General features: G+C 47.5%; 1 protein-coding gene across 10 annotated transcripts in view; it reads right to left on the bottom strand.

Moving 5' to 3' along the window:
• KDM2B (lysine demethylase 2B) overlaps positions 1 to 13,282 on the bottom strand; it is a 153,097-nt gene that overhangs the window by 92,571 nt on the left and 47,244 nt on the right. For all 10 annotated transcript variants that reach the window (XM_045459220.1, XM_045459219.1, XM_045459217.1 and 7 more), the window contains exons 5-6: positions 2,573 to 2,751; positions 2,254 to 2,360 (exon numbers count right to left, since the gene is read on the bottom strand). In XM_045459220.1, coding sequence (XP_045315176.1) covers positions 2,254 to 2,360; positions 2,573 to 2,751 — 286 coding nt within the window. The remainder of the gene's footprint in view (positions 1 to 2,253; positions 2,361 to 2,572; positions 2,752 to 13,282) is intronic.

The raw sequence follows: 13,282 nt of genomic DNA, 5'->3' as shown, positions 1-13,282 counted from the left end.
AGGATTCTCAAGGTATTACTAGAACTTACTATTCAGAGGAATTTTTCTATCAGGTGAATATACCAAGCATCTAAAGGGGGCAAGGCAGTTGAAATCTAGGTCCCCCAGTGCTATTTTCCCTTCCTAGACACATGTCCCATCCAAGTCCCTGCTCCCTCCTGGCCCAGCATTTGCCCTATGGAGGTGATGCACTGCTTTCCGCTCTCACTCCACCCCACTTCCTTCAATCCACACAGCGGCAGCACAACTTGTGGCACGCATATCTGCACACATCCCTCTCTGCTTAAGATCTCAGAGAGGCTTCTGGCTGCTCTTAGGAGAAACACAGACCCTTCAGCCTGGCGCATCAGGCCCTGAGCGGCCTGGCCCACCCACTGTCCCGCACCCCCCCACCCACTTCCCTCACTTTGCTCCAGCCTCACTAACCTTCCTTCCACAGGTCCACCTGCCCCTGTCTTCCTGACCTTCCTAACCATCCCACCAGGCTCTCTGCACACAGCCAGGAAAGCTCTTCCCAGACCTCTTCACCTAAGTAACCCCACTTCCCCGAGACCCCACCCTGGGGACGACGGCCCTGCCCTCCGTGACCGAGAGTGCCCTGGTACACAATCCTGGAGCACTGTGGATCTCTGCCTTATGGTCTCGACAGAGCTGCAAATTTCCATTTGTTTCTCTGATTGTTGGATGAACGTCTGTCTCCGGATAGACTACAAGCTCCGTGAGGGCAGGGAGCTCACCTGGTTTTCTCCTCTCCGCATTCTCAGTGCCCAGCACCAATCAGATGTTTAATACATATGCTGACTGAATCACCCAATCAATCGATCAGAGCTGTGATCCGCCCCTAACTAGTCTCTGAGCCCCACACTCTTTCCTCCAGCTCTGCCCTCATGATTCCATCAAGGCCCCTGGCACTTCCCTTCCTCCACCACCCCCCTCCAAGTCCCTCCCATCTCCTCTTCCTTTAAAGCCTAGGTGCAGTGTGCCCTCTGAGAGGACTTCCCACTGCCACCAGCCAAAAAGGATTCCTCCTCTCCCTGTCCTGTCCCAGAACTGGTTTCACTCTACCTAGGATGAGATGGCACCTTACCCCATGCGTTATACGACACAATCTCCAGAGGGTAGGGGCTCTTAGTCTCATTCATCTTTACTTCCCCACCCGAGGGGCTCCAGAAATTTTGCTGTGATCGAACGGGACAGGAACAGAACTGAAACCCTTCTTCCCTCCCCACCTTGAGCTCATTCTTTGTGTTTGACGCAGCCCAAATCTAAGGGTGTAAAGAGCTTCAGCTTCAAGGGGAGGAAAAATGCCTGAGAAATAATTAAAGAAAGAGAGAGCTTGAAAGCAAAGCCTTGAGAAGCCAGGGCCAGCGTGCTGGCCTCTCTTACAAAGCTGGCACCGAAATCTACATTCACTCTACCCTTCATTCAGGGTGGAGTGAATGAACAGCTCACAGCCTTCACGCTCCTGGGGGCACTCCTGGCAGCAGGGCTGAGCAGAAAGATATTAATGGATTCAGAGCTGCCAGAGCCAACTCTTCTAGGAAGCCCAGAGCAGCGGTCATGCCTGGGACGGCCAGCATCTCCTTCCCGTTTTGGAGATGGAAACACAGACGGTCTGAGGTGGAGAGAGCCCCGATAGCCCCAAGGGTCCCCAGGGTCCGTTACCGAAATTCTAGAATGTGGGAGGGATCATAGGTGCCTCTGCCCATGTTTAACGACTGGTCTCAGGACTTACTGGTCCATATGTAGCGATGTCCCTGCAATTAGACGTGGCCATCTTCTCGGCCCTGAGCCGACCTGCCGCTTCGAGACACCAGCTAAGGAGTGTTTAGTGAGTAAGTAGCCCTTGGGCTTTGATCGGGAAAAGTTCTGGATCAGGGGCCCTGCATCTCAACAGAAAGCAGCAAAAGAACACCAGATCTCTTCCCAGCCCTTGGCAAAAGCAAAGTGTCCACGGTCTGCCCACTCCCAGGGCTTGCAGTCACTTGGCAGGAGTAGATAAAGGTCTGGCAAGCACACAAGGACAGAGAGACGGTCCCCAGTATTCCTCCCCTCCACTCAGATCACAGGCCCCGAGGGAGAGCTGGCAAGGAGGCCAAGAAGGACCATCTGGATGGGGAATGCAGAGCCCCTGTGTTCCAAGGCGCCAACCTGCTCACGCCAAGGACCCCCATCCCTTACATCCCAGCAGCACCCTGTTGGGCTAGGAGACACCCCCACCCCCAGCTCCCGCCACTAGCCAGGCAGTCTTACTTCTTCACTTTCGGGTATTTCATCTCTGCAATGGCGTTCGTGGCTTCTGTCTGCTTCTCCTTCAGATGCTGGGGCCACATGTTGTCCACCCAGTCCACCAGGTCTACCTGAAAGCCAGATCGCTGTCAGCACTTCCTGTCTTGGGGTGCCCTTCCACTGGGCTTCCTCGCCACCTCCACCCTTCCCCGTGCTCCCACGCCCCTCCTGTCCTTCCCTGGGGCTGACACTGGCTGGCCTCAAGCCTGAAGCAAGTGAGGCTGGGCAAGGAGAGGAGGCGGGAGGGAGGCGTCAAGGAGAGGGACGGCGGCCGGGGACCTACCACAGTCGGACGCTTGACCAGGTGCTCCAGCTTGGTGTGGCTGAACTCAAGGCTGATGACATTGTACAGCTTGTCCCGCTGAGCCTCAGGAGTCTCGTAGTACCGCACAAACTGGGACATGCTCATTTCCGCGCCCTTCTGCGTGTTCACATCCATCACGTCCACCAGCCGACGGCCGCCTGGGGGCAGAGTGCACGTGCTGGCGGCTCCTGACAGCTTGGGGCCCGGATCCCACTTGGGGTCCCCATGAACAAAACCTGCCTCTTCCATATGCCATGTCTGCTCTGTCACCTCATCCACTTGGTTTTCCTCACTGAATCTCTCTCCACTGCTTCCCTGCACCAGCATGGCCTCCACACTGGTCCAGTCCACCCTTACTAGTCTCCAAGACAACCTCCGAAGCGGTCTCCAGACGCCCTCCTCCCGTCCAGAACATCCTAAGGGGGCTCCGGACTCCCCCCTCCCGTCCAGAACATCCTAAGCTGTCTCCAGACTACCGCCTCCTATCCAGAACATGCTAAAAGGTCTCCAAACTACTCCCTCCTGTCCATCCTCTACAGTGTTGCCAGCGTGAGCTTTCTAAAACAGAGACCTGACCATGGACACTCCTCTCTCTGCTCAAAACCTTCAATGCTCCACACTGCCTACTGAAGAATCTCTTAGCATGGCACTCGAGGCCTTTCTGTTTATTCACAGCACTAGGATAGTACTTCTTTCTTTCTTTTTTTTTTTTTTAAATGTTTATTTATTTTTGAAGGAGAAAGAGACAGAGTGGGGGGGGGGGGGCGGAGAGAGAGGGAGACAGAATCTGAAACAGGCTCCAGGCTCTGCTGTCAAGCACAGAGCCTGACACGGGGCTCGAACCCACAAACCGCAAGATCATGACCTGAGCCAAAGTCGGACGCTCAACCGACTGAGCCACCCAGGCGCCCCAGATAGTACTTATTTCTATAGAAAATTAGCTGTTTGGTAGTCTCCCTCCCTGGTCTGTGAAGCCAGGAGTTACTTGACTTCTCTGAACCTCTGTATCTTCATCCTGCCATCTCTAATTTTTTTAATCTTTTTTAATGTTTTTTGTTGGGGAGGGGGGAGGGGCAGAGAGAGAGGGAGACACAGAATCCGAAGCAGGCTCCAGGCTCTGAACTGTCATCACAGAGCCTGATGTGGGGCTCAAACTTGTAAACGGTGAGATCATGACCTGAGCCAAAGTCAGATGCGTAACCAACTGAGCCACTCGGGTGGCCCTGCCATCTCTTTTCATAGGCTAACTGTGAGGATTAAATCAGATGATGCTCACAGAACTACTAGGCACAGTACCTGGTACTGAAATGCATGGGTCTCCCCCTTATTCCCTGGGACTAATCACAATTCCTAAATATGTTTTGTTGGCTTTGTTGTCTTTCTTCCCTACTGTTTTGTAATCATTGCCAGGACAGAAGTCCTGTCTGTCTTGCTCACTACTTTACCCCAAGTATCTAGAACAGAGCCTGGCACATGGCGGGAGCTCAGTACATATTTATGGAACAAGTAAGTGAGGAATATTGGCTGTCCCATGCAACATGTGACGTACGACTTCTCATAGGAACCACCGCTGAACTGAAAGGAATGAGGGGCGCCCCTCCTCAGGAAAGCCCCACTTCTCATCTCAGGAGTGAGCTGAGCCACCTCCCGCTGCTTCCCAGAGAAAAAGGAACAAGCTCAGGACTGGGAGACAGGAGCAGTCAGCACTAGCGCTGGGACCAATAGCAACGAACAGAGCTTCAAGGAAACCACAACCCTTCCGGGGACTCTACTTCCCCATCTGTAAGATGGGAATAATAATGGCTCCAGACCTTCAGTCAACATAGAAGGAACAACCAAAGTAAGCGTTGTGAGCGGTGAGAAAACAGACACACAGCAGATTGCCAAATTCATGGTGATTGAGGATGAAAGCTGGCCCCTCCTATCTGTCAGGACACAAAACAAGCATCAGGACTGGAATGAGGAGCCCACCATCTGTTAAGGAAAGACCTCAATTCCCCATTAGCTCAGTGACAAATACATGGTCCATGGGAACTTAGAAATGTATAAGCCAGAGGAATTAAGAAAGAAAGAAAAGAACAAGAAGCAGGAGATCACCTTGTTCAAAGCCACTCCAAGACAGAAGAGCAAAGAAAGCAGCAAATGACAACCCGTGGGCAAACCTGGCCCACGGGCTATGAACAGTTTTTACATTTTTAAGTGATGAGGGAGGGGGGAAAAAAATCAAAAGAAGAATATTTTTAAAATTTATTTATCTGGGAGGGAGAGAGAGAAAGAGAATCCCAAGCAGGCTCTGCACTGCCAGCACAGAGCCCAAGTGGCTCGAACCCATGAACCGGGAGTTCATGACCTGAGCTGAAGTCACTTAACCAACTGAGCCACCCAGGTGCCCCTCCGAAAGAATATTTTGTGATATGAAAATACTACAAAACTCAAATTTCTGGGTCCATATATAAAGTTTTATTAGCATACAGCCACACTCTGGTTCACACAATGTCTCTGGCTGTGTCCATACTGCAAGGGATAAGCTAAGTAGCTGACACAGACTAAATGGCCGGCAAAGCCCAAAACACTGATGCTCTAGGACTTTACAGAGAAAGCTTGCCAACCCTTGAACTAGACAAAACCCTCATGGAACTTACATGCTGATGTGACTACTATTCCCATCTGGTTCAGTGCTATATACCCAGCTCTGTGCACAGAGCCTGCCTTATAAGAGGCCCAAGTTCAGTATTTGCTAAATTAATACACAGTGCATTTCACATAGTAGGAACTGAATAATAAAAATAATTCCATAGGCACATATGAGAACTTGGGTGTTACTATCTTTTGGGTTCAATATCTAATTTTTCATAACCACCCCAGATGCTAGGTAGGACTGTCCTTGTCTTATAAATGAGGAAACTAGGGGTGCATGGGTGGCTCAGTCAGTTTAGCATCTGACTTCGGCTCAGGTCATGATCTCATGGTCTGTGAGTTTGAGCCCCATACTGGGCTCTGTGCTTAGAGCTCAGAGCCTGGAACCTGCTTTAGATTCTGCATCTCTCTCTCTCTCTCTCTCTCTGCCCCTCCCCTGCTTACGCTCTGTCTCTCTCTCAAAAATAAACATTAATAAATTAAAAAAATAATAATAATAATAATAAATAAATGAGGAAGCTAATGTCTACAGACGATGGGATCGGCTCGTTGTCCAGAACATACTCTACCAATTAGAATAGTCAATATTTACTGAGCACAGGTAAACTCTCTCTACAGGTTATCTTAAGTTTATTATGGTTCTGTGAGGTAGAACTTCACTTATACCCATTTGATAGATGAGAAACCGAGGCTCAGACAACTAACTAGACCCAAAGTGCCCAGTTAATGAGCAGCAGAACTGCAACGTGATGCCAATTCAATCTAATCCGGTGCCCAGGCTCCTGTCCCCCGACTCCTGTTCCTGTCCTATGCAATACTGAATCCAGATCACATGCTATGGTTGAAAAATGATCTCTGCCTTCAGGGACTGGCTCCGGACCCCACAGATCCTGGGAAGACTCGGAGAACAGCTTTGTCTTTGCTTCAGGAGTGCAGATCCACCAGGGGGCATCCCTGAACTTTGCTGGAAATTCTGGCCTGCTCTGGACAGTGCTGGCTCCTACCTTACCCGGGGCTCCTGGAGCAGGTAGGCTCTGCTCAGCTTTTCTGGGAAGCCCACTTGGCAGAGGGGCTGCTATTACAGCAGGGGAGTTGAAAGAAGAACAGGCACCCAAACCCTCCCCCGTCTCTGGCCAGCCTCCCACCTCCTGCAGCCTCTCCTTCCGAACTTTGCACAAGGTCATGTCCGCGAAGCCCGCTGTGGAAGGACTGCTGGGCAGGTAGATAACAATCACAGACCTAGAGGCTCATGCAAGTCAGCACTGAAGACTGGAGCTCAGTCGCCTCTATCGGCACAACAAATTAAGGAAGGACTTCATGGATCAAAAACCAGCTGGACGTTGGGCCTCTTAGTTTCTCTATCAGTTTCCCCATCTGTAACATGGGGACAAAAATGGCAGCTTGCCCACAGGTTGATCTGAGCCTTAAGGGAGATAATGCACATGAAACACTTCCATAAAGTGCCTAAAGATAGGTATTGTTACCTAATTGGCCAAGTTCATCTATAATTACAGGTGGAGAAAATTAAGCAGTAGAAAGTCAGAGCCACTTAAATCTCTGCCAGCCAGTCCAATGGACTGACTACTTCAGATCCTAAAACATAACAGGGATGACTAACAGGTGTGAGGTTTTTATGGCGGGTGATAACAGTCCTAAAACTGACTGTGGCGATGTTTGCACAGCTCTGTGGACAGATGAAAAGCCACTGAATTGGACACTTTAAATAGTTGAATTGTAGGACATGTGAATGATACCTCAATAAAAATGTTATTAAACAAAACAACTCAGGCACTAAATGACCAACAAAGTTGGTTATTCTAAAAGTAACTTTTTTCTTTCAAAAGTCTCGCAACGGGTCACCCGCATGGCTCAGCAGGTTGAACATCCAACTCTCAATTTCAGCTGAGGTCACGATCTCACGGTTCATGAGATAGAGCCCCACGTCGGGCTCTGCACTGACAGCTCAGAGCCTGCTTGGGATTCTCTCCCCTGGCCCCTCTTTCTGCACTTCACCTGCTTGCTCACTCTCTCTCAAAATAAATAAATAAACTTGGAAAAACAAAAACAAAAACATGATACTCAGTGAAAGGCGCCAGACACCAATGGTCACATTTTTTTTTTTTTTACATTTATTTATTTTTGAGAGACAGAGCACAAGCGGGGGAGGGGCAGAAAGAGAATGAGACACAGAATGGGAGTCAGGCTCCAGGCTCTGAGCTGTCAGCAGAGAGCCCGACGCAGAGCTCGAACCCACAAACCATGAGATCATGAGCCGAAGTCAGATGCTTAACCGACTGAGCCACCCAGGCGCCCCACCAGTGGTCACATATTTCATGAAGCCATTTATATAACATGTACCGAAAAGGTAAGTCCACAGAGACTAGAAGTAGGTTAGTGGGTGCCAGGGGCTGGGGGATAGGAATGAGGAATGAGTGTTAATGGCTATGCGTTTCCTTTCAGGGTGATGAAAATGTTTTGGAACCAACAGAGAAGTAATGGTTGCACAACATTGTGAATGTAACAAATGTCATTGAATTGTGTACCTTAAAATGGTTAATTTAATGTTATGTGAATTTCACCTCAATAAATTCTTTTTTTTTTTAGGTTTTATTTATTTTGAGAGAGAGAGAGAGAGAGAAAGCGTGAGTGGGGGAGGGGCACAGAGCGAGAGGATCCCAAGCAGGCTCTGCGCTGTCATTATGGAGTCCGACACAGGGCTTGAACTCACAAACCATGAGCCGAAGTCAGACACTTAACCAACAGAGCCACCCAAGCACCCACAATAAATTATTTTTCAAAGCAATGTAAGATATTAATTTAAATCTCATATACTTCCTCCAACCTGACAAGAACAAGAACTTCATTTCTTCCTCTCTCTCTCTCTCTCTCTCTCTCTGTCTCCTTTTACCTAATTGTTTCTTGTGAGTCTCCCTTCATCATGGACCAAGAGCTTGGGCCATGCACTATTTCAGCTTCTCTCTCTGCAGAGGCTTCACAAACCGCCCACGATGCCCTTCCCTCCCCTAGGGAGGCACTAGGTGTATGCATGGGCTCAGTTCTTCACAACTTAACAGGGCTTAGGGATGCAGGCAGAGGTGGGAAACCCTAAATTGAGACCAGGAAATGATAAACAAAATTCAAGATGGTAGTGGAATGGTGACCCTCCAAAAGATTTACCCAGAACTTTTGAATAAGACCTTATTTGGAAAAAGGGTCTTTTAGAGGTAATTAGTGTAAGGATCTCAAGAGGAGATTGTCCTGGACTGAAAGTGGGTCCTAAATCCTATCACTATTGTCTTTAGAAGGAGGTCAAGGTCAAGTGAAAGATGGAGGAGAGTGTGAAATAATGTATCTATAAGCCAAGCAATGCCTGGAGTTACCAAAAGCAGGAAAAGGCAAAGCAGGAGTTTCCTTCAGAAACTCTAGAAGGAACCAATGCAGTCAACACCTCGATTTTGGCAGCCCCAGAACACAAGACAACAGGCACCTCTGGGGCGGGAGGGTCTCACAGGAACATGTAAGGAATTACAATCCTTCCTAACCTGGGTGGCAGGCGTTCGTTTTAGAATTTTCTTTTTAACTTTTCAGCATATATAATACATTCCACATGCAAAAATGGATCAAAGGACTCATGTTTCAGGTTCCTGTCTTTCCTCAGAGCATAAGATCTTTAAACAAAGTACCCCAATGTCCTCATCTACAACAGAGATAAGACCACCTACCTCAAAAAACAGTTGTGAAAAAAACATTTTTAATTAAAAATTTAATTAATTAGATGTAATTTAAAATTTCATTTTTTTAATTAAAAAATTTTTGTTTCACATTCAGACAATTAATGCTGGAGGCAAATGAAAGGCTCTTAAAGGTACCAAATGTGCTATGGCATCTCACTGCATACAAGCTAAAGATTTGGGGGCACCTGGGCGGCTCAGTCAGATGAAAGTCTGACTTCAGCTCGGGTCGTGATCTCTTAGTTTGTGAGTTCAAGCCCTGCATCGGGCTCTATGTTGTCAGTGCAGAGCCTGCCTCAGATCCTCTGTCCCCCCTTCTCTGCCCCTCTCCGGCTTGCACTCTCAAAAAAAAATAAACATTAAAAAAAAAAAAAAAACTAAAGATTTGTATATGCAACTCACAGCTTCCTGTCCCTGCCAATCTAAAATGACAAGATTGGGGCGCCTGGGTGGCGCAGTCGGTTAAGCGTCCGACTTCAGCCAGGTCACGATCTTGCGGTCCGTGAGTTCGAGCCCCGCGTCGGGCTCTGGGCTGATGGCTCAGAGCCTGGAGCCTGTTTCCGATTCTGTGTCTCCCTCTCTCTCTGCCCCTCCCCCGTTCATACTCTGTCTCTCTCTGTCCCAAAAATAAATAAACGTTGAAAAAAAAATTAAAAAAAAAAAATAATAAAAAAAATAAAATAAAATGACAAGATTGTCAGGGCACCTGGGTGGCTCAGTTAAGCATCTGACTCTCGATTTCGGCTCAGGTCACAACCTCACGGTTTGAGAGCTGAGCGTGGAGCCTGCTTAAGATTCTCTCTCTCACTCTCCCTCTGCTCCTCACCCCCCACCACTGCTCACACACGCATGCACACTCTCTCTCTCAAAATAATTAAAATAAATTAAATTAAATTAAATTAATAAAATAAAATAAAATGACAAGAATGTACATATCAACCCCTTCTCTTTCAGAATACTTCTGACTCATTAACCTGAGTCCCAAACTTGCACAATAAATGTACAATTTTGACAACTCTAAAATAGTAGGTCATCATATCAATACTATTTTATCAAGTCAGTATTATGTATGATGCCAACTTATATACAACGAAAATCAAAGACTATAATAAAAAGATGTCAAAAAACATAACAACCCAAATCTGGTTCTAAAAAAAATCCTCTTAAAACTGGGTAAATTTATCCATTTTTGTGAGCACATATTGTATGTACACACATATGATATACACATAATGCATGTAATAGGCATGTGTGTATAAATATATCACATATGTAAACAATAATATAGATATACATTAACATGTACATGTATCATAATGTACACACATATTTACATTAGAAAAACTCTAAAATAAATTAGATGTTGTATATTCAGTTATTCATGGTATGTACATCGTAATGTACAAGTTGCTGATACACATATATATATTTCATTGCAGTTCATCTGCCACACAATGTTACATCAGTTTCAAGTGTACAACAGTGATTTGACAAGTCTCTGTGTCATGTTATGCTCAGCACTAATTGGAGCTACCACCTGAAACCACATGACACTGGGACAACTCCAGCCTGTACTCCCTATGTTGTGCCTTTCGTCCCCATGACTTATTCATTCCGTAAGTAGAAGCCTGTACCTTCTACTCCCCTTCACCTCTTGAAATTAGTGGTAATTTTTTTTTTTATGTTTATTTTCGAGAGAGACAGACAGACAGAAAAACAGAGCGGGGAAGAGAAAGGGGCAGTGAGAGAGGGAGACACAGAATCTGAAGCAGGCTCCAGACTCCGAGCTGTCAGCACAGAGCCCGACACGGGGCTCGAACTCACAAACCATGAGATCATGACCTGAGCCGAAGTCGGACGCTTAACCGACTAAGCCAGCCAGGTGCCCCAAAATTAGTGTTTTTTTTAAAACACGTAACACCTTCCTTACAGGACATTCATATCCACATGTAACTGTGAGTAAATTGTGGGCACAAGTGTGTTTTCAAATATGTATGTGCCTTGCATACACCATGACACTTGCCTTTTGTAAGATATTTTATGCAACACTTACATCCTGTTTATTTCCATCTATACAGAACCCCCGCAACAGACACACATATATTAACCTATAAACTATGACTTTTGCAGCTTTAAAGTAATCTAGTTCAATAGTATCATTTACTTACAAGGGTGCAATAATTTCCAAAACTGTACCATGACCCCCTAAAAATGTTATTTCCCTGCATACGTCAAGGTATTTTATTTATTTATTTTTTAATGTTTATTCATTTTTTGAGAGAGAGAGAGAGAGAGAGGCAGAGAGGGAGACAGAATCCAAAGCAAGCTCCAGGCTTCGAGCTCACAAACCTCGAGATCGTGACTTGAGCCAAAGTCAGACACTCAACTGACTGGGGTACCCAGGTGCCCCAAGGTATTTTCAAAAATAATAAACCTAGGGGCACCTGGGTGGCTCAGTTGGATAAGCGTCTGACTCTTGATTTTGGCTCAGGTCACAATCTCACAGTTTGTGACATCAAGCCCCACATTGGGCTCTGCACTGACATCTCAGAGCCTACTTGGGATTCTCTCTCTCCCTTTCTCCACCCCTCGCCCGCTCGTTCTCTCTCTCTCTCAAAATAAATAAATAAACTTAAAAAAAAAAAGTGTGGAGTCAACTGAGGTGGCCCATACAAAATGCTGGAGGTATGAAAGGCACAGCCCGGTGTTGGCTCCCTCCTCTCCTGGGCCTAACCTTAGTGTCCTCTATCCCACTAACCGGCTTACCCTGCGGGCTCCTATGGTTGAATTGTGTCCCCAAAAAGAGATGTTCAAGTCCTAACCCTGGACACCTGTAAATGGACCCTATTTGGAAATGGGGTCTTTGCATTTGTGATCAAGCTAAAATGAGGTCAGAGTGAATGAGAGTGGGCCCTCAGCCAATACCAATGTCCTTATAAGACACGGAAAATTTGGACACACACAGAGGGGACACAGCAACATAAAAACGGAGGCAGACATTGAAATCATGCAGACACAAGCCAATGTGTGAACACCAAAGAAGCCAGCAACTACCAGAAGCTGGAGGAATCTCTGGAGAATTCTCGCCTAGAGACTTCCCAGGAAGCCTGGCCCTGCCAACACCTTGATTTCAGACTTTTGGTCTCCAGAACTGTGGGGGAATACACTTCTGTGGTTTTAAGCACGTAGGGTGTGGTGCCATGGGAGCCTCAGCAAACCAAAAGCAGGGCGAGAGAATGACAGGGTAACCCCACAGGGTTCCATAAATATCCCCGAAGGCAGAGAAGGGCTATTCTGCCCCACTGGCCTCCCCCACCGCATCCCCCCCCCACCCCCACCACTGTCCTAGGCGTTACAGGACAGACACACCCTGTAACTAACGTAGTTGACTAGAAGCTTCGAAACGAGAAAATCCACCAATGACATCCTACCACTTAATCCTAGATGCTAATTCTTTGTCAGCTTGTTTCTTGTCTCTCTCCCCTACTATTCTGTAAACAACATGAGGGCAGGAGTCTTATCTGTCTTGCTCACTACTCTATCCCACACATCTAGAACAGAGAGCCTGGCCCATAACAAGAACTCAGTAAAAATACTTGTGGAATGAACAAATAATGTTGGTGTTTTCCAGTTATATGTTCTGCCCAGCATATGACATATGATCTCACATATAAGTAACAGTCAAACTGAGAAATGGCCTGGGGGTGCCTCAAGGTGGGTATGTGTAACCCTCTCCACGCTAGAGATGAAGCCCCCCAACCTGAAAAACATCTGGAAATCGTGAGCAACCAGGAGCCCCACCAGTGCGACAACTGTCCCTGAACACAGAAGAATGTGGGTGGGAGAGGCCCGTTTTTTCTTTTTTGAACACACACCAGGCTCCCATCACCCTCATCACAATCCCCAGGGCTCTCAACGCATCCTCACTTCCCTCTGCTCTTAGCCAGGTGCAGGCCCCAGCTGACCCCACCTCAGCCGGCCCCCCACCCTCTGATGAAAAGGGAAGTCAGGACCTGGAGGGATGGGAGCAGTGAGGAGCAGCTGGGGCTGACGGGGGAGTAAGGGTATGCAGGAAAGAGGCCCGAGGGTGTGAGAGGCTGAGTGACTGGGTCTGGAGCGGAAGGTCGAGACACTGGTTCTAAGAATAGTTTCCTTGGTGTGCAGGGGAGCTCCATCCAGCTCCCCAGGTGTCCTGGAAACCACAGTCTGTGGGAGGGCTTGAAGCAGGAAGAAAGGGAGGAGGGAAGTCAGTTCTTTTAGGTGCCTGGGCTCCATAAACATAAACCCCCAGGGAAACACGAGGACCTAGAAAATTCAACTC

The sequence above is a fragment of the Leopardus geoffroyi genome, chromosome D3, assembly GCF_018350155.1.
Source record: "Leopardus geoffroyi isolate Oge1 chromosome D3, O.geoffroyi_Oge1_pat1.0, whole genome shotgun sequence".
Taxonomy (NCBI): domain Eukaryota; kingdom Metazoa; phylum Chordata; class Mammalia; order Carnivora; family Felidae; genus Leopardus; species Leopardus geoffroyi.
The sequence above is the reverse complement of the archived record's forward strand: the minus strand, read 5'-3'. Positions and strand labels throughout refer to the sequence as shown.